The 24,716-nt window shown below is 41.4% G+C and overlaps 1 protein-coding gene across 5 annotated transcripts in view; it reads left to right on the top strand.

Annotated features, from left to right (window-relative positions):
• Positions 1–24,716, top strand: part of BIRC6 (baculoviral IAP repeat containing 6) — a 403,914-nt gene that overhangs the window by 148,070 nt on the left and 231,128 nt on the right. For all 5 annotated transcript variants that reach the window (XM_069769115.1, XM_069769114.1, XM_069769117.1 and 2 more), the window contains exons 36-43: positions 2,081–2,264; positions 4,817–4,975; positions 5,454–5,587; positions 8,240–8,393; positions 8,761–8,877; positions 9,139–9,293; positions 9,625–9,751; positions 21,090–21,200. In XM_069769115.1, coding sequence (XP_069625216.1) covers positions 2,081–2,264; positions 4,817–4,975; positions 5,454–5,587; positions 8,240–8,393; positions 8,761–8,877; positions 9,139–9,293; positions 9,625–9,751; positions 21,090–21,200 — 1,141 coding nt within the window. The remainder of the gene's footprint in view (positions 1–2,080; positions 2,265–4,816; positions 4,976–5,453; positions 5,588–8,239; positions 8,394–8,760; positions 8,878–9,138; positions 9,294–9,624; positions 9,752–21,089; positions 21,201–24,716) is intronic.

Here is a 24,716-nt window from a genome sequence, read left to right as displayed (position 1 = left end):
ATTTAAGGTATCTTACCTGAGGGCCGGTGGTGGTACAGCGGGGTCACCGGAGGCATGGTCCCTTCGACAAGAAGCCGGCAGCGGTAGAAGTGGGCAATGCTGCAGTCCTGGGATATCCCAGCGGTGCGATGCTGCGGATACGGTGTCGGCGGTGAGGCAGACTGTAGAGCACGGTCCCTTCCTCAGGATGCCGGCGGCAAAAATGTGGCGACGCCGCGGCTCGGTGTCCACGGCGAATAGGGCCGAGTGAATCACGGGTTTCTCGGCGGCCATCTTCCTGAGACCATGTGTGCGCAGATTGAGATCTTGGCGGCCCCATAGCTTTGGGAAAATGGCCGCCGAGATCTCAATCTGCGCACGCGCGGCCTCTGTCGGCCATTTTCCTGAAGCCGAGGGCCGCCGAGATCTCAAGCCAACAGCCTCAGGCAAATGTAGCGTGGGATGTCAGCCGAGATCTCAATCCGCATCCGTGCCGCCTCCTGTGGCTTCAGGAAGATGGGCGCAGGGAAACCAACGATGCACTCCCCACTGCCGACACCGAGCCTCAGCATCGCCACACCTCTGCTGCCGCCAACTTCTTGTGGAAGGAATGCTGCTACACCACTGCCGCATCCTCTCGGTAAACCTGCTTACGAAATGTAAGAGGCACCCCGTATTTTCCTCCCAAATTTTTTTTGGGAAAAAGTGTCTTATAGTCCCAAAAATACAGTAATTTGAACACATTTACAGTACATACTGCTTCATGATGCAGAACCATGCTAATAATCAAAGATGATACACAGTTACTATAAATGATACTACAAGGCAAATATAACGAAATCACTGGCGCACAACACTGGTGGAGGTGGCTAGTTTAATCTCCCAGCTGCTGGTATAGTCAGAAAATGTGCCGATTCTGTAGAGATGACTAGATATGCAAACAAATAATACCGCGCTTGGGTGATTGAAGTAGACTAGCCCTGGCTGTGGAGGTGCAAAAAACTACTAAGATGCAATGGTTGGTGGTGAAAATGAAACGGAACATCTCCTGTGAATAGTGCTGCAAATGATTCCTGTTAAATACCAACTACCTAGTATTAGTGATGTACATAACTATGAACATATATATATGTTCATAGTTATGTACACAGCCAGGGCTAGTCTACTTCAATCACCCAAGAGCGGTATTATTTGTTTACTATAAATGATACTTTCTCTTTTGAATACCAAATGGCCTAAAAATCTATACTACATATAGAACGATTCTTTTCTTACTGATTCTATGTTACTGCCTACTAAGACCTGCCTTCACCATCTGGTGAGCAGGCAAGCAAAGGAATCAGTAAGTCACTCTGCTTTCGCCAGGACATCTACTTTGGCATGTAAAAGTTTGGGTAAACCTAGTCAGTTACTGTTATTGTGAACAATTAAGCAAGTTGAAGATTAAATGATCTCTTAAAGGCCTAAAGTTAGAGACACAGTGAAGAGTACCTTTGAATTTAATATAAATATATATATATATATATAAATATATATATATATATATATAGTACAGTCCAAAAGTTTGGACACACCTTCTCATTTAAAGATTTTTCTGTATTTGCATGTTATGGAATCAGCTTGGTGCTAAACAGTGAGAAATCCACAAACATTAGATACGGCTGGGGTGCACAATTTTGGCCCCAGTTTGTTCACTCCTTTTTTAAAGTGCACATCAATAGTAGAAGCAGATGGTCAGATTGGCTGTTTCAGTTGAGTTTTGTTGCGTTCTTTAGGACAATTTCTTGATGAAGAAAATGCTTCTCATTCGGAACCTCTCTATACACTTAATGACCAATCTTTACTGGCCGTCCTAAATATTCATGCCTCTATGTAATGTGTATGGTTAGTGGCAGTGGTATGGTTTTGTGGTCGGAAAGTGATTTCCTACTGCATAATACAACTCTTCCTGAATTTGTATGTTTATGTACCAGAGAGGTGACATCTGTGTTGGTTGCATCATTGAATGATTTAGCAGTGCCTGCCATTTGTCTTACACTTGGTACATTTTTTTTTTTTTTTTTAGTATGACGCCTTCTTTTTTTCTTTCCTAAATCATTAGGTTCTTGCCAGAATTGCAAATGCTACCCGTCCTACTATACATTTGTGTGAGGTGGTGAGTGAACAACAGCTGGAAAGACTTCTACTACTGTTGGTTGGCACAGACTTTAACAGAGGAGACATTTCTTGGGGTGGTGCCTGGGCTCAATACTCTTTGACGTGCATGCTCCAGGACATCCTAGCAGGTACAGGAAAATCCAGCTGATGTTCCTTTAATTGTGGTTTGATTTGTAATCCAGTTTTTATTCTGTCTAATCGTACAACTGTTCCTTCAAGGGGGTGTTCACTACTTTTTCAATGTTGACATAGGCTAGTGGTCGTTATTAATGATGAGCGAATGTGCCCGGATAACGTGTTACACGCGCATGCTCGGCTGTTATCTGTGAAACTTGGGAGCGCTCGGATAATAAGTTCAAGTCCCTGAGGCTGCTTGTTTTACAGCTGTTAGACAGCCTGAACGCATGCGGCAGCAGGGACTCTTACGTATTATCCGAGCACGCCCAAGATACTCGGATAGCACCCCAGCATGCTCAGATAACGTGTTATTCAGGCATGTTTGCACATCACTAGTCCTTATGAAAGAAAGAAGCGATATTTAACACAAGAATCCACTGCTCTCCACCAAGACAAAAAGTGATGACTTTACTGCTTGATGGTTTTAGCATCATCACTTCAAGTCTCGTGAAACTCCTACTCATCAGTCACCTGACCAGTGCAGGCAATTGGTCGGGTGATTGGTGATGGGATTGGCGGTACTGTTCTGGTAATTGCAACATTTTGCTACTCGCTACAATATCCACAATAACTGGTACCATATAGACTTTGTGCCATGGTCCCATCAAAGCGTAGGTTATCATGTGGCAAGAGTTCAACTTCCAATTGTTGGATATTGGTGGTCTAACCTTAAGATCATGTTTAAATTACCAGCTAATTAAAAATCTTGGTTCATCCATACCACATTCACTGTACAGACCAGGCCTAGGTAAACTGCAGGCCACATCCAGCCCTCTGACACTTCCAGTCGTGCCCGCAGACTGAAAAACAGTGGCCCACGGTCTGCTCCATGCCCTCGCTCACCACCGCCCATTGTCACTGCTATCTGCATCCTTGGGACAGACCCTAAAAATGCACAATAATAATTGCTTGCAGTTTACATTGCATTGCACGCTCTGGTGTTCACAGTGTATAATAATGTGCACGACCATCTAATGAGCAAGCTCTCTTAAGTGGTCATCTGTTCATATGGCACAGAGAACGTTGTTCAGCCCAATAAGAACCTCCAACCCTTAGTTATTATGTAATGATGAGTTATGTGACTCCGTTTGCTATTTACTCTTAAGAGCAGAATGATGTACTGGCAGAGACCCTATTTCCAGTGACGTATCACTTCGCGAGCTGATTGTTTTAGTTTCAATAAAATCAGTGTTTTATCAGTAGATTATCACTAAAAGGACTAGTTGTCTCATACTATGTAGTTGTCTTGCTCCATGTAACCTCGCCTCCACTATTGGCAGCTTTCTTCCCCTGTACACAGAAAGCTGCCAATCAGTGGTGTGGGCGGAGTTATACAGAGCTCAGCATTCAGAGAACTGCTATGTCTGCAGCTGAGAAAACGGTAATTCTGCAGCAAACAGCTCTGTAAGTGACACATCGCTGGAATCAAGGTCTCTCCCCTTACATCATGCTGGTCTCTGATGGGGTATCAAAAGCCTAATCACAGATTTCCTTTAATATACAGCTCTGGCAAAAATTAAGAGACCACCACATCAAAACCCTGTCATATCAAAGCCCAAGCTCCAGACTTGAACCCCATTGAAAACCTCTGGAATGTAATCAAGAGGATGATGGATAGTCACAAGCCATCAAACAAAGAAGAACTGCTTACATTTTTGTGCCAGGAGCAGCGTGAAAGACTGGTGGAAAGCATGCCAAGACGCATGAAAGCTGTGATTAAAAATCATGGTTATTCCACAAACTATTGATTTCTGAACTCTTCCTGAGTTAAAACATTAGTATTGATGTTTCTAAATGATTATGAACTTGTTTTCTTTGTATTTGAGGTCTGAAAGCACTGGGTATTTTGTTTAATTTTGACCATTTCTCCTTTTCGGAAAAAAAAAATACAAAATTTATTGCTTGGAACTTCGGAGACATGTTGTCAGAAGTTTATAGACTAAAAGAAAACTCAAAAATATACAGTACCTATAAAGAGAAAAATCAGATAAGCTGAACCTTTTGCAATGGTCTCTTAATTTTTGCCAGAGCTGTACATCTCCTTGATAGTTTTAATATTGTAGTTTGTCATCTGAAAAATCTTTTCTTTTCACCCAGAGGCTTTCCTGCCTTGATCATACTAATATATAGGTAGGGCCACACATGGCCGATTTTTCTGCTGATGTTACCTCTGGAATATGCAGCAGATAACAGTACAGGACAAGCCTGTGAGACCTCACAAATCTCACTGATGTTGCTGTGAATATATTCTGCCAAGAAATACAATCCAGTTGCAGATTATATTGATCCACAGTAAGGTCATTCTGTTGTGAATACGCTGTGGATTTTCACCAGTTATTACCGCTTTCAGCTTTGCAGAGGTGAAAACTGCAGCAAAATGCACCAATAACCCACAACTGAAAAAAATCTGCCTTGTGTGGCCTTAGCCCTATGATCTAGAAGAGTTCACAAACGATCAGTGAGAAAATTAAAAACTTATGCTACTGATTTACTGTGACTACAGGGGAGCTGTTGGCGCCTATTGCCTCTGAAGCCCTGGATGAAGCTGGCCTGGGAGAGGAGGCCGCTGCTTCCGCCGGGGACTCTGATGATTCCTTGCAGCAGTCCTCCGTCATACCATTGGTGGAAACAGTGGATGAGCCTTTAACTCCTGACATCACAGGTAATTGGGACCCTCTTCAGAGACCTAAAGGGGCATTTCATCTGAAATTATACACCCTGTTTTTAGGAAAGGTAGGCATTGTAGATTGAGGTCGTTTTTTTTTGGCATTGCAGAGTTAAAGGACACTTGTCTTTCGATTCATGCCACCAAATCCACGGGTAGCATGACTGAGTGGACATGCTCTTTTTTTCAGTGCTTCGTCTTTTTAGACAAAATGTAGTTTAAAGATCCAGGCTGGTTACTTTTTGTAATAGTTTTTTATTATTTGAGGGTAATACAGTCCAAGGATGTCTGTACTGGTTAATGGGTCAGACATATAATGATTTCTCCTTATTATGTGATTATTTTAGACATTTAATTAGATAGAAAGCATGAAAGTACAGCCTTAAAATTGCCCAGTAATCGTCCTCATGATCCAGGTGTTTAGGTGGCAAACCTCACTACTTGGCAGTATTAAAGCTGTTTTCATCACCCAAAGGTGCTCCTCCTCTATCATCTTTGGATAAAGATAAAGAAATTGACCTTGAGTTACTGCAAGACCTGATGGAAGTTGATATTGATCCTTTAGATATTGATTTGGAAAAAGATCCTCTTGCTGCCAAAGTCTTCAAGGTAAGCTGATCTTCTCTTCTCAGTGTGTACATGGCTTTTAATTACACTTGTAATGTATTTTTTGTGTAAATGAACGGTGAAGATTTTATATCCTGCAGCCAATTGCCACCAAAGAGCGAGCTTAAGATATTCGTTCACGTAAATCGAAAACCTCTCTAATTCTTAAGTTTACGTGATGAACCATTTAGGGAACCTAGTACTTTTGTCTCCTATTGTTCCATGAGCTGAAGCTCCACTTTTCATCAGTTAATTACAGAATATATAATTCTCATTTGGAAATCTGCACACATTAAACTCCATGAATATCTTTTTAAGTTTAGAGTTGTACCTCTGGATTAGCCCGTAGCAGGGTCTCTGACAGATTACCAACAGTGGCATCCGTCACCCATAGACTACAATTGCACCGATTTAACCTACATGATGTGAGCTAATTGTAAACGTATCGCTACATTTCTGTTAATAGAAATGTTTAATTCTGCCCGATCCATTAAAACATACGTTACTTTATGAAAATGACCTCGCACATGGTGATTAAGCGGACTAGTAATGGGGGCGGGTCCTGGTGGCTTCTCCCCACCTGGCTCTGCTGGACTGACAGGTCGCTCTATACACACAAGGAGAGTCCTGAGGAGTTGGGCATGGAAAACCCTTTCCTGCAATGAGGAAGCCAGGATATTTGTATTGACGGAGCCTGTCTTGTGGTTTGGGCAGCACGAGTCTCCTGAAAGACAGGTTCCCTTTAAAACAAATGCCTATGGATGATTTATGTCACAGTATCCTACAAAAGGGTTTCTCTTTTTTTTTTGTTTTGTTTCCAGGATTATGTGCTAAATGTAAACGGATAACAAATGTACATGTGAACAGGGTCTTATTTGATAATGATAGATTTCACAATTTATCCTCTACATATAAATACCAGATGTTGAATTATCGCCGTATAAATAACACAGGTCTGCAAAAAAAAATATTTTTCAAGAGCTGTTTTGGTTATTCCACGTAATCTTTGTTTTTAAGTGCGCTGAATCCGAAAATGACCTCCGTTTTGTCATAGGACATCACGTTTTCTAACAATTTAAGTAACTATGTTAAATAAGACAATACCTCAAAATAAATGAAAATACTCATAAAATTAATTTTTTATTACAAATGTTTCTTGAAAATAATTTTTTAACTGCAATGAGCTCACTAACACTCACTGAAATTGATTCTTCTTCCCTGTGAGGCTCCTTTTGGTACATTTACGCTTGTGAGTAGCATCTGTAATGTCTCTCTGAAGCATCCAACAGTATTCTGCCATCACTGTAATGCTCCATCTTCCCCGGTATCTTCTTTCCATCTCTTTAATGTCCTGGTGGAATCGTTCACCTTGCTCTTCACTCACAGCTCCCAAATTTTCAGGAAAGTTGTCAAGGTGGGAATGGAGGAAATGCACTTTCAAACTCATCAGGCAGCCTAAAGCTTGAAATGCTTTCCGCATTCGTCCAACGATTTTTTTTGTAGTCAGGGTCTTGTATATCTTCAATGCATTGATGTGAATTAATGGTAATTTTGACTTTCCAAACCTTAAGATAAAAAAAATTACCAAAAATTGAGAAAAAATATACTAAATTTGAAGAGAATTTTGCATTTTGTGGCAAATCCTGACGTCCAGGATTTTTTTCAATATTTTTTTCGTTTTCAGCACACCAAAATACATGGAAATTAGATGAAAGTATTCAAACGGCTTTTTAGTCGCAGAATTAACACGATATCGACAACAAATTGTACATTTACAGCTTGTGGTCACAACTGTTGTATAGAATGGGCTCCGGAACTGAGCCCGCACCATGCCAGGCAGATACCGGCTGTTACAATGTCCGCATCTATTGTAACTGCATGGAACAGATTTCTCCGATCACTGTTTTATCCTGTTAATGATGCGATCATAGGGAACCGATGGGTTGACTGGGCAGTTGGGGGTCCTGCTAAAAGCCTCTATTACTGCCATCTTAGTCCTCATGTGAAGCTCAGCCACTGGCATAGCTCCATAAAACAGCAATTTCACTATATTCTGAGATATTGTGGCTAATCGCAAGTTCAAGTGCCCTAAAATACCGAAAAAATAAAATTTAAAGTTTAAATCCCCCCACTTTCCCATATAAGAAATAAAGAAAAAAAAAATTAACACATTTGGTTTTCCGTGTCTGGAAAGTTTCAATCTATCAAGTACTGGAGTCAAAACGCAAGAACAACTTTATTATTTTTGGGCGCTTTACTTCTCACAAGAAATGCAATCAAAAGAGATCAAAATGTCTTATGGTGGTCTAGTGGAAAAGCTCCACGGAAAAGCAGTTGTACACTATAAATGATAAAAGCTGTTCTTGCAGGAGAATGACAGCAAATAGAAAAACAAGTCAATTTCATACTTCTTATCATGCTGTTTTAACTATTCAAAGCAATTAAAGAGCATTAGACTACACCTTTAAACTTGCATCAGAGGTAAAGATTGGTATACATACTGTATATGCATCATCCATAGGTTCCCATTTTAGAAAAAAGAAAACATGCCATCACTGGATAAACCTCTGAGTATTCCACGTGTAACTTGTATATAATATTACTGCAGTTCATTGAGTCTGTTTTTTTTTGTCATTGTTTTTTTTCCACCCAAAGCCGATTAGCAGCACGTGGTATGATTATTGGGGCGCTGATTATGGCACCTACAATTACAATCCTTACATCGGAGGCGTTGGAATTCCTGTGGCAAAGCCAGCAGCCACTGCAGAAAAAAATGGTACCCAAACTGTGACCGTGTCCGTGTCTCAAGGTGAGATGTGCGTGATGTTAACGATAATTCATGCTACATTTACAATTTGCAATAAATTCCAGATGTCTTCAAGGTATACTGTAGGTAGCAGCAAGGAGTGCTAGTAACTGCACAGTTTTGTAGGGAGTAATCGCTTCCTCGCTTTTTACTTTCATGTATAGTGATTTCATGATGAATACTTGGGGTTTCGTGTGAGGCTTGATTCATAGAAGTTCGCTTATGATCTCAATTATGAGAAAAATTCTTATTTCTTAATATATTTTTCTTTACCCTCTTATTTGTTCTCTTGAAGACCCTCTTATTTGTTGGCCACTTTGGCACGCTTGTCTTCCTTGCTTTGCTAATCAGGAGTTGTCCCTGTTTCCAGCTCTAGATGCTCGTTTGGAGGTTGGTCTTGAACAGCAAGCAGAGTTGATGTTAAAAATGATGTCCACTCTTGAGGCAGATTCCATTCTACAAGCCCTGACCAATTCATCACCAACATGTAAGTGTGTGTAAAACAAAAAATACCTGTTAGGTTGTTCATAGACTTTCACAATGTAGGACTATAGTCTGATGATACTTCTGCGGATGCATGTGCCTGACCGTAGGAGTCCACCCACTGTCTGATTTTCCCTGTAGGCAATGATTGATTCCAGTTATACCAGAGAATATAATGTGATGGTGTAGCATTACATTTGATACTCTAATGTCCCAACTAGAGTGGCGTAACCCGTAGCTTGTTCTGAATTCACAATTTTTTCAGTGTCGCAGCCTTCAGGTGGGACAGACGACTCGCTGTTACGAGGGCTTCATACGTCCAGTCAGTCGACCCAGCTAATCGTTCAGTCGTCTTCCATTCCAATGCTGAGTGCCTGCTTCAACAAGCTCTTTTCAATGTTGCAAGTGCATCACGTCCAGGTTGGTTTTGCGTAGCATTCACTTGTAGATCGTAGACGTTGGCCACCATTTATGAGTCGGGTTATGCCGGTGACGTGCAACATTACTCTGCACTCTGAAAATTGGCCGTAGCCCTCAAGTTCATTGTATTTTTATATTTTGAATGTTTGAGATGCACAAAATGAATCCTATTTCTTGGCATGTGCCTTTTAATAATATGCAAATCCGCATCATGTGCACATAGCCTTAATATTTTTATAGCAGTTTGGTAAAAACAAAATCTTTGTCCTCCTTGCTGCTCTTAGCAGTATACTGTGTTGTCCCTGACACAATGTTGTTACTTTTTCTGCAGCTGGAGTCTCTTCTGCAGTTATGGCTCACATTGAGCCTAAATTCCAGCTCCACGGGAGGCAAGGACAATGGAAGCGACCTGTTCTTATACCACGCCAACAGAGTGCCGGTCATCTCGCTCAATCAAGGTAATTGGTCCGGGCCGGAATCACACTCACAGTTCTTGTGCAATCTTTTGTGTATTTTTTTTTTTTTTTATAAATAAAACCATAATTGGGAAAAAAAAAAAAAAATAGATCTGAAGGAGATACAAATTTATGCCCTTCCTCCTGGATCCACCTTTGTCTTTGCACTTCCAACTGCATAGAAAGCACGTGTTTCCAGCATTGCCGAAATCCACAACAATCCATTGACCTGCAAGTTTCCCTTTATTGCTCTATGTATAGAGACTGATGGATTAGCAGCTCTTCATACAGTGCAGGACGCTTCTGTTCACCTCTCACCACCAGGTCATTCATATGTACGTGTTCTTAACTAGCAGCTGCTTCTGTGAAGACCCCATGAAATCTCAGACTTACGGTCTCTGGATAGTTATGTCAAAGAGGTTTTTTTGTTTTAGAAAACCCATCTCACTGGCTGCAATTTGTTCTAAAAAGACCAGCCGTGCCGGTAACTGAGCTCAGTGGCTTTGCTTGAGTTGATGGCACGAGCTGCAGAGCTCACACATTGGGGATGTCGCCATGATGTTAGAGCTGCAGACAATAACACACCTAGTAGCAAAATGCTGGCCCCGGGGAGGGTGAGGAAAGCCCGTTTGTATATTTAAAACCAACTGCAGCCTGCGGAGAGGGATTTTTCATTTCAGAACTTTGGGAACAGGTGTTTTATTTAATGGGTGGTAAATGGGTTGCTCTCTTTCTTACTGGTTCTTCACATCTTAAAGGGAGGGTGCCGTGATTTTAGTTTTTGTATTAATAATTATTGATTATATAATCAATTATTTTTAATACAAAAGTAAATGTAGTACTTTAATACTTTTTTATTTATTCATTTTTACTTTTGCCACTGGAGGCCGCCATTTTCATTAGTGTGGGTGTAAGTGTCTGGGCACGACACTTGCACACCTCACTTACGGCAGCCATGGGCATAGGAGCCAACAGTCGGGCTCCGACCGCTCCTCCTGTCTCTCAGCTGTGACTTGGCCACGCCCACTGAGCTGCTACGTCACAGCTGTGAGAGGAGATCGCGGCCATTTTGTTTTTTTCCTCTGTCATCGCACACACAGCTCAGTGTGTGCGATCATAGCAGGAGCTGCCAGGGAGAAGCTGCTGCTGGGAAGAGAGGGTCGGGGTGAGTATCTGCAGCCAGGAGCTGTGATTGCAGCCTGTACTTAGTATTACAGCACAGGCTGCAATCACTGGTCCCAGCCACCCTGTTCAGAGCAGAGCAGGGAGATCGTCACACTGCTCTGCCCTGAACATGACTCAGCACTTCCTGGGAGAGGACTGAAGGTAAGTACAGAGTTTTTATTTTCTTATGCATCTACCACTGCTACCTGTCCCTATATACCACTGCTACCAGCCCTTATATACCACTGCTACTAGCCCCTATATACCACTGCTACCTGCCCCTATATACCACTGCTACTAGCCCTTATATACCACTGCTACCTGTCCCTATATACCACTGCTACCAGCCCTTATATACCACTGCTACCTGTCCCTATATACCACTGCTACCTGCCCCTATATACCACTGCTACCTGCTCCTATATACCACTGCTACCAGCCCCTATATACCACTGCTACCTGTCCCTATATACCACTGCTACCTGTCCCTATATACCACTGCTACCAGCCCCTATATACCACTGCTACCTGTCCCTATATACCACTGCTACCTGCTCCTATATACCACTGCTACCTGCTCCTATATACCACTGCTACCTGCTCCTATATACCACTGCTACCTGTCCCTATATACCACTGCTACCAGCCCTTATATACCACTGCTACCTGTCCCTATATACCACTGCTACCAGCCCTTATATACCACTGCTACCTGTCCCTATATACCACTGCTACCAGCCCTTATATACCACTGCTACCTGTCCCTATATACCACTGCTACCAGCCCTTATATACCACTGCTACCTGTCCCTATATACCACTGCTACCAGCCCCTATATACCACTGCTACCTGTCCCTATATACCACTGCTACCAGCCCTTATATACCACTGCTACCAGCCCTTATATACCACTGCTACCAGCCCTTATATACCACTGCTACCTGTCCCTATATACCACTGCTACCAGCCCCTATATACCACTGCTACCTGTCCCTATATACCACTACCAGCCCTTATATACCACTGCTACCTGTCCCTATATACCACTGCTACCAGCCCTTATATACCACTGCTACCTGTCCCTATATACCACTGCTACCAGCCCTTATATACCACTGCTACCTGTCCCTATATACCACTGCTACCAGCCCTTATATACCACTGCTACCTGTCCCTATATACCACTGCTACCAGCCCTTATATACCACTGCTACCTGTCCCTATATACCACTGCTACCAGCCCCTATATACCACTGCTACCTGTCCCTATATACCACTACCAGCCCTTATATACCACTGCTACCTGTCCCTATATACCACTGCTACCAGCCCTTATATACCACTGCTACCTGTCCCTATATACCACTGCTACCAGCCCTTATATACCACTGCTACCTGTCCCTATATACCACTGCTACCAGCCCTTATATACCACTGCTACCTGTCCCTATATACCACTGCTACCTGTCCCTATATACCACTGCTACCTGCTTCTATATACCACTGCTACCTGTCCCTATATACCACTGCTACCTGTCCCTATATACCACTGCTACCTGCTTCTATATACCACTGCTACCTGTCCCTATATACCACTGCTACCTGTCCCTATATACCACTGCTACCTGCTCCTATATACCACTGCTACCTGCTCCTATATACCACTGCTACCTGCCCCTATATACCACTGCTACCTGCTTCTATATACCACTGCTACCTGCCCCTATATACCACTGCTACCTGCTCCTATATACCACTACCTGCCCCTATATACCACTGCTACCTGCCCCTATATACCACTGCTACCTGCCCCTATATACCACTGCAACCTGCCCCTATATACCACTGCTACCTGCCCCTATATACCACTGCTACCTGCCCCTATATACCACTGCTACCTGCTCCTATATACCACTGCTACCAGCCCCTATATACCACTGCTACCTGCTCCTATATACCACTGCTACCTGCCCCTATATACCACTGCTACCAGCCCCTATATACCACCTACCACCAGCCCCTATATACCACCTACCACTGCTACCAGCCCCTATATACCACCTACCACTGCTACCAGCCTCTATATACCACCTACCACCGCTACCTGCCTCTGTATACCACTGCTACCTGCCTCTGTATACCACCGCTACCTGCCTCTGTATGCCACCTAACACTGCTGCCTGCCTCTATATACCATCTACCACTGCTGCCTGCCTCTGTATAGCACCGCTACCTGCCTCTGTATAGCACCGCTACCTGCCTCTGTATAGCACCGCTACCTGCCTCTGTATAGCACCGCCACATGCCTCTGTATACCACCTACCACTGCTGCCTGCCTCTATATACCATCTACCACTGCTGCCTGCCTCTATATACCATCTACCACTGCTGCCTGCCTCTATATACCATCTACCACTGCTACCTCTGTCCTGTGTAGCTAATCTAGTCCTGTGTAGCTAATCCTGTCCTGTGTACAGTATCACACAAGATAGGATTAGATACACGGCGCAGCACAGTATCACACAGGACAGGATTAGATACACGGCTCAGCAGTCAGTATCTAATCCTCTCCTATGCACTCCTCTCCCCCCTGCGTGTCTTTCCCCATTGTGGTTTATTATTTTTGTTGTGGGAGATGAGGGAGTCGAGGATTATGCGTTCGGTATGGTATAAAAAAGATTAATAAAGGACTTTATTCTGGCCGAGTCTTTATTTACAATACATGTGAGATCTATGTGGCGGCATTATGGGTGATCTATATGGCGGTATTATGTGAGAAGCATATGGTGGTATGTGAGAACACTGGCGGTATTATGTGTGATCTATATGGCGGTATTATGTGAGAACACTGGCGGTATTATGTGTGATCTATATGGTGGTATGTGAGAACTGTATGACAGTATTGTGTGATCTATTTGATAGTATTGTGTGTGATCTATATGGCGGTATTATGTGAGAACACTATGGCAGTATTATGTGTGATCTATATGGTGGTATTATGTGAGAACACTGGCGGTATTATGTGTGATCTATATGGCGGTATTATGTGAGAACACTGGCGGTATTGTGTGATCTATATGGTGGTATTATGTGAGAACTGTATGACAGTATTGTGTGATCTATTTGATAGTATTGTGTGTGATCTCTATGGCGGTATTATGTGTGATCTATATGGTGGTATTATGTGAGAACACTGGCGGTATTATGTGTGATCTATATGGCGGTATTATGTGAGAACACTGGCGGTATTATGTGTGATCTATATGGTGTTATTATGTGAGAACTGTATGACAGTATTGTGTGATCTATTTGATAGTATTGTGTGTGATCTATATGGCAGTATTATGTGAGAACACTGGTGGTATTATGTGTGATCTATATGGCGGTATTATGTGAGAACACTGGCGGTATTATGTGTGATCTATATGGTGGTATTATGTGAGAACTGTATGACAGTATTTTGTGATCTATTTGATAGTATTGTGTGTGATCTATATGGCGGTATTATGTGAGAACACTTTGGCAGTATTATGTGTGATCAATATGGCGGTATTATGTGAGAACACTGGCGGTATTATGTGTGATCTATATGGTGGTATTATGTGAGAACTGTATGACAGTATTGTGTGATCTATTTGATAGTATTGTGTGTGATCTATATGGCGGTATTATGTGAGAACACTATGGCAGTATTATGTGTGATCTATATGGCGGTATTATGTGAGAACACTGGCGGTATTATGTGTGATCTATATGGTGGTATTATGTGAGAACTGTATGACAGTATTGTGTGATCTATTTGATAGTATTGTGTGTGATCTATATGGCGGTATTATGTGAGAACACTATGGCAGTATTATCTTCAGAAAGCGGACCCATTCTATGGTGGTTCTGGCTGAGCACCTGCACGCGGGTCTGGGGTAATAGAGGGGACAGCGTGACCTCCAGTTAGGTGCAGTCAGGGGAAGGCTGGTGAGGCAGCTGAAGAGAGGGGTCTCATTTTTATCGTTACTATATGGCTACATTTCCTTCCCAGCGTCACCCTGTACTTCGCCTGTCGCCTCGCTTTCACACATCGCCAGGACAGGATGGGGAAGACAGGATCTGAGGAGGGGAATGGGGTCTGCATGCAAAGTCTGGATCAGACCAGGCCATCAATCCGCAGAAATGTTTCCTGGATTTCTGTGGAGCAGACGGTCCATCCATGTGTATAAAAGACAGCGCTCTATGTATAATCCCTGGCTGCTCCGCGCACCAAACAGGGGGCCCCTATAGACCAGCACACTGCTCTCCTGAAATACTCTGTGCTGCTGTCACCCTGCTCCCTCCACCACATATCTCCCAGAATCCTTGCTGCTTGCCATCGTTGGTGACTGTCTACTTGTCAGTATAAGGCTGCTGTCACACTATCAGTATTTGGTCAGTATTTTACCTCAGTATTTGTAAGCCAAACCAGGAGTGGGTGATAAATACAGAAGTGGTGCACATGTTTCTATTATACTTTTCCTCTATTTGTTCCACTCCTGGTTTTTGCTTACAAATACTGAGGTAAAATACTGACAAAATACTGATAGTGTGACGGCAGCCATACTCTGCAGTCACCAACAAAATGGCTGCTCACTGGGTTCCTGAATATCATCCTCTCTAATCCCTTAGCAAACACCCATAAGGAGAGGAGAGGAGACATCACACAGGTCAGCAGACTCCGCCCATAATTACTGCAGTGCAGTAATGTGAGCTATTTGTACACTAGGTTTTTCTGAAATTTCAGCAGCTGCTCCCACTAGTGTTTAAAAGTGGAAATTCCAAAACTTTTCAAATTATTTTTCATATTTTACTAAATTATAAACAAATGATAATATTTTTTAAGAAAATGTAATCATTAATTCTTTACATTTTTACAATTTCTGAAAAAATTTTTTTTTGATGGCACCTTCCCTTTAAAGGGGTTTTCCCGAGGTAGGTATTTAATGACCTAGCTACAGATCGATTGGACTCCTACACCCAGCACCCCCACAGCTGGTATGTTATCTAGCAGTAGCCATTTATACAGTAAGCACTTAGATTAGAACGGCTGTGTGCTGCACCATTTATAATGTAGCAGTAACTGCTAGGCACTGCAGAACAGCTCCAATGTTTTCCTTATAGAATCTGTGTTATCATGGCTGGTAGCAGCTGCTACACTCTGAATTGTGCAGGGCTCAGCAGCTGTGTTCAGTGTTGACAGCCGGTCGCTAGCAGAGCAAATAAGAGCTGATCAGTGGGGGTGCTGAGGTCAGCCCTTTCTCGTATATGATAGGTCATCAAATATCTATGCCTGGGTAAGCTTTAATGAGAAGAATGTTTCTTCAGATGCCTGTTATCTATCAGACATTGAGTGTTACTGCGTTGTTCTAACATATAGTAACTCGCATACGTTTGTAGTATATGGATATTTTCTACCTTTCTTGGGATATTCTAAATAAACATTTAAAGGGAATCTGTAAGCAGGGTTTTGTAATCTGAGGACAGCATTAGGTAGGGGCTAATACACTGAATTCAGCTATGTGTCACTTATCAAGCTGTATGCTGTTTACTTACAATGAAGGTTTTATCACCTTGTGATTCTTGCTGGGACTACATGGCACAAGCTTGCTAGACTGGCCACACCCCCTGTTATAATCAGCTAAATGTCAATAGACCATGTAGAGACCTCCAGGAGAATAGAAAATAGGTGCATATACAGTGCCTTTCGGAAGTATTCGGCTCCCTGGAATTTAAAATAACCAATAAATTTCATTCAACTTCACAATTGTGTTCCACTTGTTGTTGATTCTTCACCAAAAATTTACATTTGGTATCTTTATGTTTGAAGCCTGATATGTGGGAAAAGGTTGAAAAGTTCCAGGGGGCCGAATACTTTCTGAAGGCACTGTAGTCTTTTAAAATACAACATTTATTAAGTTTATAAAATATATCAGATACATGTCATATTACAGCAGAGTATCTCAATGGAGGAGCACATGGAGTATAATAGTGTAAATGTATAAGACGTCAGTGTAGACACATCCTGGCATATGTTAAATCCTTTATCCTGAACAGCTATGTAGACCTTAGTAATTCATATTGGTTACATGTGAGTCTTAGTTGCATAACATGATTCCAAAGGAGAATAAAAAGTACTCACACATCAAACAAGCTAGTATAGCATGTGGTCCTAGCGCCCCAACGCTTCTTTCACCCTTGCTTTGTCAGGTGAATTGTCCAGATGTTACAGCATAGTGGATGAGATTTCAAGAAATCTCATGTCCACTGTGCGTGCACTGACGCCTGCGGATCACCCGCGGAGACAGACATGCAGCACGTATTTCCAGACCGCAGCATGTCAATTTATCTTGCGGAGACGCTAGTGTCTGCATGATACATGTTACCAGTACAATGTATTGGGCGCGGAGATTCAGTACGGTTCAGTGATCACAGAGGAATCGCCTGCGTTCAATAACCGGCAGCACTCTGGATGGAGCGGACATGTGCTGTGTCCAAAGCGGTGCCGATTACTGACCGTGGGGGACATACCCTTAAAGCGACTATATGAACCTATTATCTGTTCTCTTGGAGGTGTTCACAATCAGAGGTGTGTCTATAATTACAATGAATTGTCTAAGGTTTTTTGCTCTCATTGTTGTTACTAGTCTATATACATAGAACCTGGTGTGGGTGGGGAAGCTTTCTGATCTTCTTCATGCTACACCTGAGAACTCTGATTGTATCACAGCTGCTGCACCCAGTAAACTAAGTGACATATCACTGGAATCAGTGTCTCTTTTCCTACATTATGCTGCCTGCGGATGAGATGGCAAAAACCTGCACACAGCTTCCCTTTAACTTGTATTTGGCTCTAAATTTATTCAACACAGTACTTATATTTTATCTATACAATTAGACAATGCCACTTAAGTGGAGGTTACATGGGGCTTAGTACGACTCTAGAATATAATACCGCAGCAGGGGCACTATGCAGAAAGTAGATAGTCACAACCACAGACGCACCAACCTCAATTACATAACGATCAATATAAAAATAGTAATAATAATGTGTGCCAAGTGCTAGTGATTAGTGCCTCTGTGGAGATAAGTTGTGGAACAACCACTATATACGAGAGAAAATGAACACAGCCAATATATAGACGTACCCAGAGAAAGTGACCAAGACAAGGAGAGATATAAAGAATGCCTTTATTATAACTGATTGGCAAATAAAATAATATAACAATTTGTGCACATCACAGGACAAGAGAAATATATTAACATCATTAATTAAAAACTAGTAAAAGAAGATGGTAGAGGCTGACCCGATTATATATATATATATATATATATATATATATATATATATATATATATATATATATATATATATATATATATATATATATATATATATATAATCTTATAAATCCAAGGTAGTGAAATCCCAAGAGAAATGATGAAAAATACAGAACTTAGCAATATATCAACCAAATAGTAAATTGTGCAAATAGCAATATATAGAGTGCGGGGTGTCAAGTTTTAAGTCCACTACTATATCTCAAACTACATAGATGGTAAATTGTGCAAATAGCAATATATAAAGTGCAGAGTGCCAAATTTTTAGGGCCACTAGTGTATATCAACCTACATAAATAATGGTATATCTCAAATTGTACCTCACAATATGCTTCAAAATATATAGTTAGATGGTGTATGTATATACACATGCATATACATATATATAAATATATACATACATATATATAAGGCCAAAACAAATGTGACTCCTAAAAATGTGAGTGAAAAAAAGGAAATGCAAAACCGTATAAAAAACAATTGTAAGGTGCAAAATAATCAAGTGCTAACACCTACCAATATATATCTGTAAAAAACCGCCTGTAATATACAATATACTACGGTGTAAAAGAAAGAGCCGTGTGGTAGTGTAAGATTATAAAATATGTAAAGAGACCAAACTAGAACATAAATGTGCAAAATCGCAAAAAAGTGGGGCCTATCAATGAGTATGTTGAGACACTTAGGTATTAGTAAGCCAAAACCAGGAGTGGGTGAAAGATGCAGAAGTGGTGCAAATGTTTCTATTTGATCTGGGGATTTATTATGATGGAATATAGGCTGAACTGGATGGACAAATGTCTTTTTTCGGCCTTACTAACTATGTTACTATGTTACTATGTATTATGGCTTTTCCTTTGACCGTTCTAATCCTGGTTACGGTTTACAAATACCGAGGTAAAAAACTCACCAAATACTCAACGTGTGTATGTGGTCAAAGGGAGATACTTAAGATAATAAAAAAAACTCTTTGACAGTGCGGGTGATCAATGAGTGGAACAGGCTGCCACGACGCGCGTTTCGGAACTTAGTCCTTCGTCAGTTAGTCCCCTGACGAAGGACTAAGTTCCGAAACGCGCGTCGGGGTGCGCTTACAGGACCTGGCTGACCCTCATATTAAGGTATAGTGCGGATACATCCCAAGTTGTTTCTATTCCGTGCACATAGATTGTTTTGATGCGGGGCCCCTGCTGTATCTCCCCGTTAGAGGAGTAGGCTGCACATTGCAGTGCATTAATTAGGGCACCTGGACACTCGGTGTTTTGGTATTGGTATTATACCTAAGAGTCTCCACATACTTATTGATAGGCCCCACTTCTGTGCGATATAGTGCACATTTATGTACTTGGTCACTTTACATATATTATAATTCTGTGCTACCACACTGCTCTTTACTTTCTTGCACCTTATTACATTATATATTATAGTCGTTTTTATAGATATACATTGGCAGGTGTTAGCACTTGATATTTTTGCACCTTACAATTTGGTATTGGTATTATACCTAAGTGTCTCAACATACTCATTGATAGGCCCCACTTTTTTGCGATTTTGCACATTTATGTTCTAGTTTGGTCTCTTTACATATTTTATAATCCTACACTACCACACGGCTCTTTCTTTTACACCGTAGTATATTGTATATTACAGGCGGTTTTTTACAGATATATATTGGTAGGTGTTAGCACTTGATTATTTTGCACCTTACAATTGTTTTTTATACGGTTTTGCATTTCCTTTTTTTCACTCACATTTTTAGGAGTCACATTTGTTTTGGCCTTATATATATGTATGTATATATTTATATATATGTATATGCATGTGTATATACATACACCATCTAACTATATATTTTGAAGCATATTGTGAGGTACAATTTGAGATATACCATTATTTATGTAGGTTGATATACACTAGTGGCCCTAAAAATTTGGCACTCTGCACTTTATATATTGCTATTTGCACAATTTACCATCTATGTAGTTTGAGATATAGTAGTGGACTTAAAACTTGACACCCCGCACTCTATATATTGCTATTTGCACAATTTACTATTTGGTTGATATATTGCTAAGTTCTGTATTTTTTATCATTTCTCTTGGGATTTCACTACCTTGGATTTATAAGATATATATATAATCGGGTCAGCCTCTACCATCTTCTTTTACTAGTTTTTAATTAATGATGTTAATATATTTCTCTTGTCCTGTGATGTGCACAAATTGTTATATTATTTTATTTGCCAATCAGTTATAATAAAGGCATTCTTTATATCTCTCCTTGTCTTGGTCACTTTCTCTGGGTACGTCTATATATTGGCTGTGTTCATTTTCTCTAGAAAGTAGATAGTGAAGTATGGATTGCTTCCTACAAGTAGAATGTACCCAGTCTGGTGCCCACAATGCATTTTTCGGTCCTCAATAGTGTTTAACCTTTAGATGCCTGAGCATGGCCTGCCCCTTATTAATGGCTGCTGGGTGCTGAACAAAGTAAGATAAATCTATACTTGCTTGCCGGAGCAGTGCATCTCATCCACTCTATTGTGTCCCTTGCTGGTCTCCTGACATTACCAATGCCACATGATTATTGCTGAGACAACTAATTGGCTGAGATTTCTGCACTTTCCTTTGTGGGGACTCTGGGGCAATTAATAAGGGGTTGTACACTATCAGTCAAACCCTTTAAACAGAACTGTAAGACTTGCTGTTCCCGAGTCAGTAAGCCCCCGGAGGCTGCCAATTACTTGTTCACAATGCCAGGTTGTTGCCTTTTATTTCTTCTGCATTGTAATGCGTTTTGTTCTGTTTTCAGCATCTATAACCAGCTTTTTAACAGTCCTGGCCTGGCATCCGAACACTTTACTGCGGACATGGTGCCTTGTGCTTCACAGCCTCACTCTTATGACCAACATGCAACTGAGCTGTAAGTCTGTTTTCTTTTCTGTGTGGTCAGATTGCAGTCTAGCTTTTTTTTGTGTATTTTTTTTTTGTTCAATGCAATCAGAACAAAAAATCCCAAATGTTATATTTTGAATTATTGAATGGCCTTAAATTACTGATATTTCCGTAGTACTTCTATTTGATTAGTCTTTGAATCAAAGAATGTTGGAAGGGACCACCAGAGTCATCGTATCCAAACCCCTGCCCAATACAGGATTCACTAAACCATCTCAGACGTCTGTCCAGCCTCTGTTTGAAGACTTCCATTGAGTGAGAACTCTCAACCTTTCGTGGCAGCCTGTTCCACTCATTGATCACCCGCACTGTCAAAGAGTTTTTTTTATTATCTTAAGTATCTCCCTTTGACCACATACACACGTTGAGTATTTGGTGAGTTTTTTTACCTCGGTATTTGTAAACCGTAACCAGGATTAGAACGGTCAAAGGAAAAGCCATAATACATAGTAACATAGTAACATAGTTAGTAAGGCCGAAAAAAGACATTTGTCCATCCAGTTCAGCCTATATTCCATCATAATAAATCCCCAGATCAAATAGAAACATTTGCACCACTTCTGCATCTTTCACCCACTCCTGGTTTTGGCTTACTAATACTGGGGTAAAAAACTCACCAAAACTGAATGTGTGACCGTGGCCTTTCAGTTTCATTCCATTGCTTCTTATGTTTCCATGTGCAAATGAGAATGATGATTCTCAGGCCTACCGCCTCAATGCATTAACCTAACGATCCCTGTGTGGCCTATTTATAATAAAAAAAAAAAAAAGGTTCCTCGCATCATGTTCTCATACACTTTATGCAGTATTAGCCCTCTGTGTCTGTACTGCTACATACTTAGGCAGGTAACTGGTTCATGCAGCTTTACATGAACACCTGAGCCTTACACTATAGCTGGTCCGAATAACTAAAGCAATTGTTACCATCCACCTCTCGTGTCTCCCCTTTTCCCCATAGTTTGTAAGCTTGCGAGCAGGGCCCTCACTCCTCCTGGTATCTGTTTTGAACTGTATTTCTGTTATGCTGTAATGTCTATTGTCTGTGCAAGTCCCCTCTATAATTTGTAAAGCGCTGCGGAATATGTTGGCGCTATATAAATAAAATTATTATTATTATTATTATTATTATTATGATTCCTCTAACCTTTTTTGTGTTTCTTCAAATATTTTTGGACAGCTATTAAGTCTCTTAGCCTTCTTTTTTGCAAGCTAAACATTCCCAGTTCCTTTAATCGTTGCTCGTAGGACATAGTTTGCAGTCCACTCACCATCCTCCTGGTAAATCTTCTCTGAACTTGCTCCAGTTTTTCAATGTGTGTTTTTAAAATGTGGTGCCCAGAACTGGACACTTTATTGGCAATAATGCCTGACCAAGGAGGAGTAGAGTGGGATAATTCACGTGATCTAGACTCTGCTTCTTTTAATACATCCTAGAACTGTTTGCCTTTTTTGATGCTCCATCACACTGTATCACACTGTTGCTTCTGGTCTTGAAAAACTCATTTCTATATAGCAGCTTTATTCTGAAATATCCGGTGCCATAGTAAAGGGAACCTCTAAGATGAATTATGCCGCCTTATCAGAGGGAGCAGCATTCGATAGGTTATAGGCTGAGCTCCTAATATAATTTTTTGTGATTTGTAACACAGTAAATAATCTTTGGACAATAAGGTTTTTGCTCTCCACACAGGGCTCCATATCAGTAGCAATATGTCAGACCTTCATGTATTCATTAGGCTGCTGACAGCCATGACAGGTCACCTTCTCCTTGTTTTTGCATTGCATGACGAAAGAGGGAACCATCTAAATTCTGTGTAACCGCTTAGATACCATGGTTGCTATTGACAATGGCATATAAGGGGTGATACAATATTGATGGGTGTTCTCTCTGATCCTGCCTGTTATAACAGGTGCCCTGGATTTTTATTACAGCCAGCTTTCACTGCAGATATATTAAGCTCAGCTCTTGAAACTGGTTCGTATACCTCTGGTCACTTTTTCCTTAAAGGGTTTGTCCAATCTTCTGATAAGACTGCAAGAACTCTGTGACTGCAACCTTCTTTATTCTGACAGTGTGCGGTGTGCTGCGCATCATGGTAGGATACTCCGGTATTGCTAGTGACAGCGGGCCGTCATGTGACTGCAAGTACCGTATATGATTTGCTGGACTTATGCAAATTGTATACTTTCAGTCACGTGATCACCTGCAATATTGGTGAATCCTGACCATGTGTGGTGTGCATGCTGTAAGGATTCAGAAGTCTGCAATTACATTTAGTGACTTCAGACTTTTATCAGTAGACCGGACAATCCCTTTTGCACGGTCTGCCATATAATTAAGAGGCGTTCGTATAACCCTTGTACTGCACTAGCCTATTTTACTATATCTTACAATATAGAGATAAAATATCTATTTCTGTTTATTCACAATGGGACACACTGCATGTACGAACAGTTGAGTTGTCCTCACACATTACATGAGTAGTTTTCAGTGGTATAAGGGGTTGTCCAATACTAGGACATCCCCTTCTTGATCAAAATGTTTGGCCCTGATAAAATAGTAAAACCTATACTTCCCTCCCGTGCCGGCGCCATTCCTGCGGTGTCTGCATTCGCGGTCCCGAGGCTCCCGAGCGGTAGTTGTGATGCCAGTGCCCAATCAGCGCTGGCATCACTGTCTCCACCTTCTTACAAATCAAACATGAAGAGGAAGTCCATGCTGCTGCTGATCTCGGACTTCCTCCTGCTCTGTTTGTCAGGAGACAGTGACGCCGGCGTCATGTGTCACAACAATAGCCCGTTAACCCTGGGACCACAAGTGCAGACATTGCGGGAACAATGCCACACGGAATGTGAGTGTAGGTTTTATTATTTTATGGGGGCCAAGAGAGGGGTATGGCAATAATATAATAATAATAATTTTATTTATATAGCGCCAACATATTCCGCAGCGCTTTACAAATTATAGAGGGGACTTGTACAGACAATAAACATTACAGCATAACAGAAATACAGTTCAAAACAGATACCAGGAGGAATGAGGGCCCTGCTCGCAAGCTTACAAACTATGGGGAAAAGGGGAGACACGAGAGGTGGATGGTAACAATTGCTTTAGTTATTCGGACCAGCTATAGTGTAAGGCTCGGGTGTTCATGTAAAGCTGCATGAACCAGTTACCTGCCTAAGTATGTAGCAGTACAGACACAGAGGGCTAATACTGCATAAAGTGTATGAGAACATGATGCGAGGAACCTTTTTTTTTTTTTTTTATTATAAATAGGCCACACAGGGATCGTTAGGTTAATGCATTGAGGCGGTAGGCCAGTCTGAACAAATGAGTTTTTAGGGCACGCTTAAAACTGTGGGGATTGGGGATTAATCGTATTAACCTAGGTAGTGCATTCCAAAGAATCGGCGCAGCACGTGTAAAGTCTTGGAGACGGGATGGCAAGAAGTTGTTCAAGCAGTGGACAACTTCTTTAAG

This window comes from Ranitomeya imitator, chromosome 5 (genome assembly GCF_032444005.1).
Source record: "Ranitomeya imitator isolate aRanImi1 chromosome 5, aRanImi1.pri, whole genome shotgun sequence".
Classification (NCBI taxonomy): Eukaryota; Metazoa; Chordata; class Amphibia; order Anura; family Dendrobatidae; genus Ranitomeya; species Ranitomeya imitator.
The sequence above is the reverse complement of the archived record's forward strand: the minus strand, read 5'-3'. Positions and strand labels throughout refer to the sequence as shown.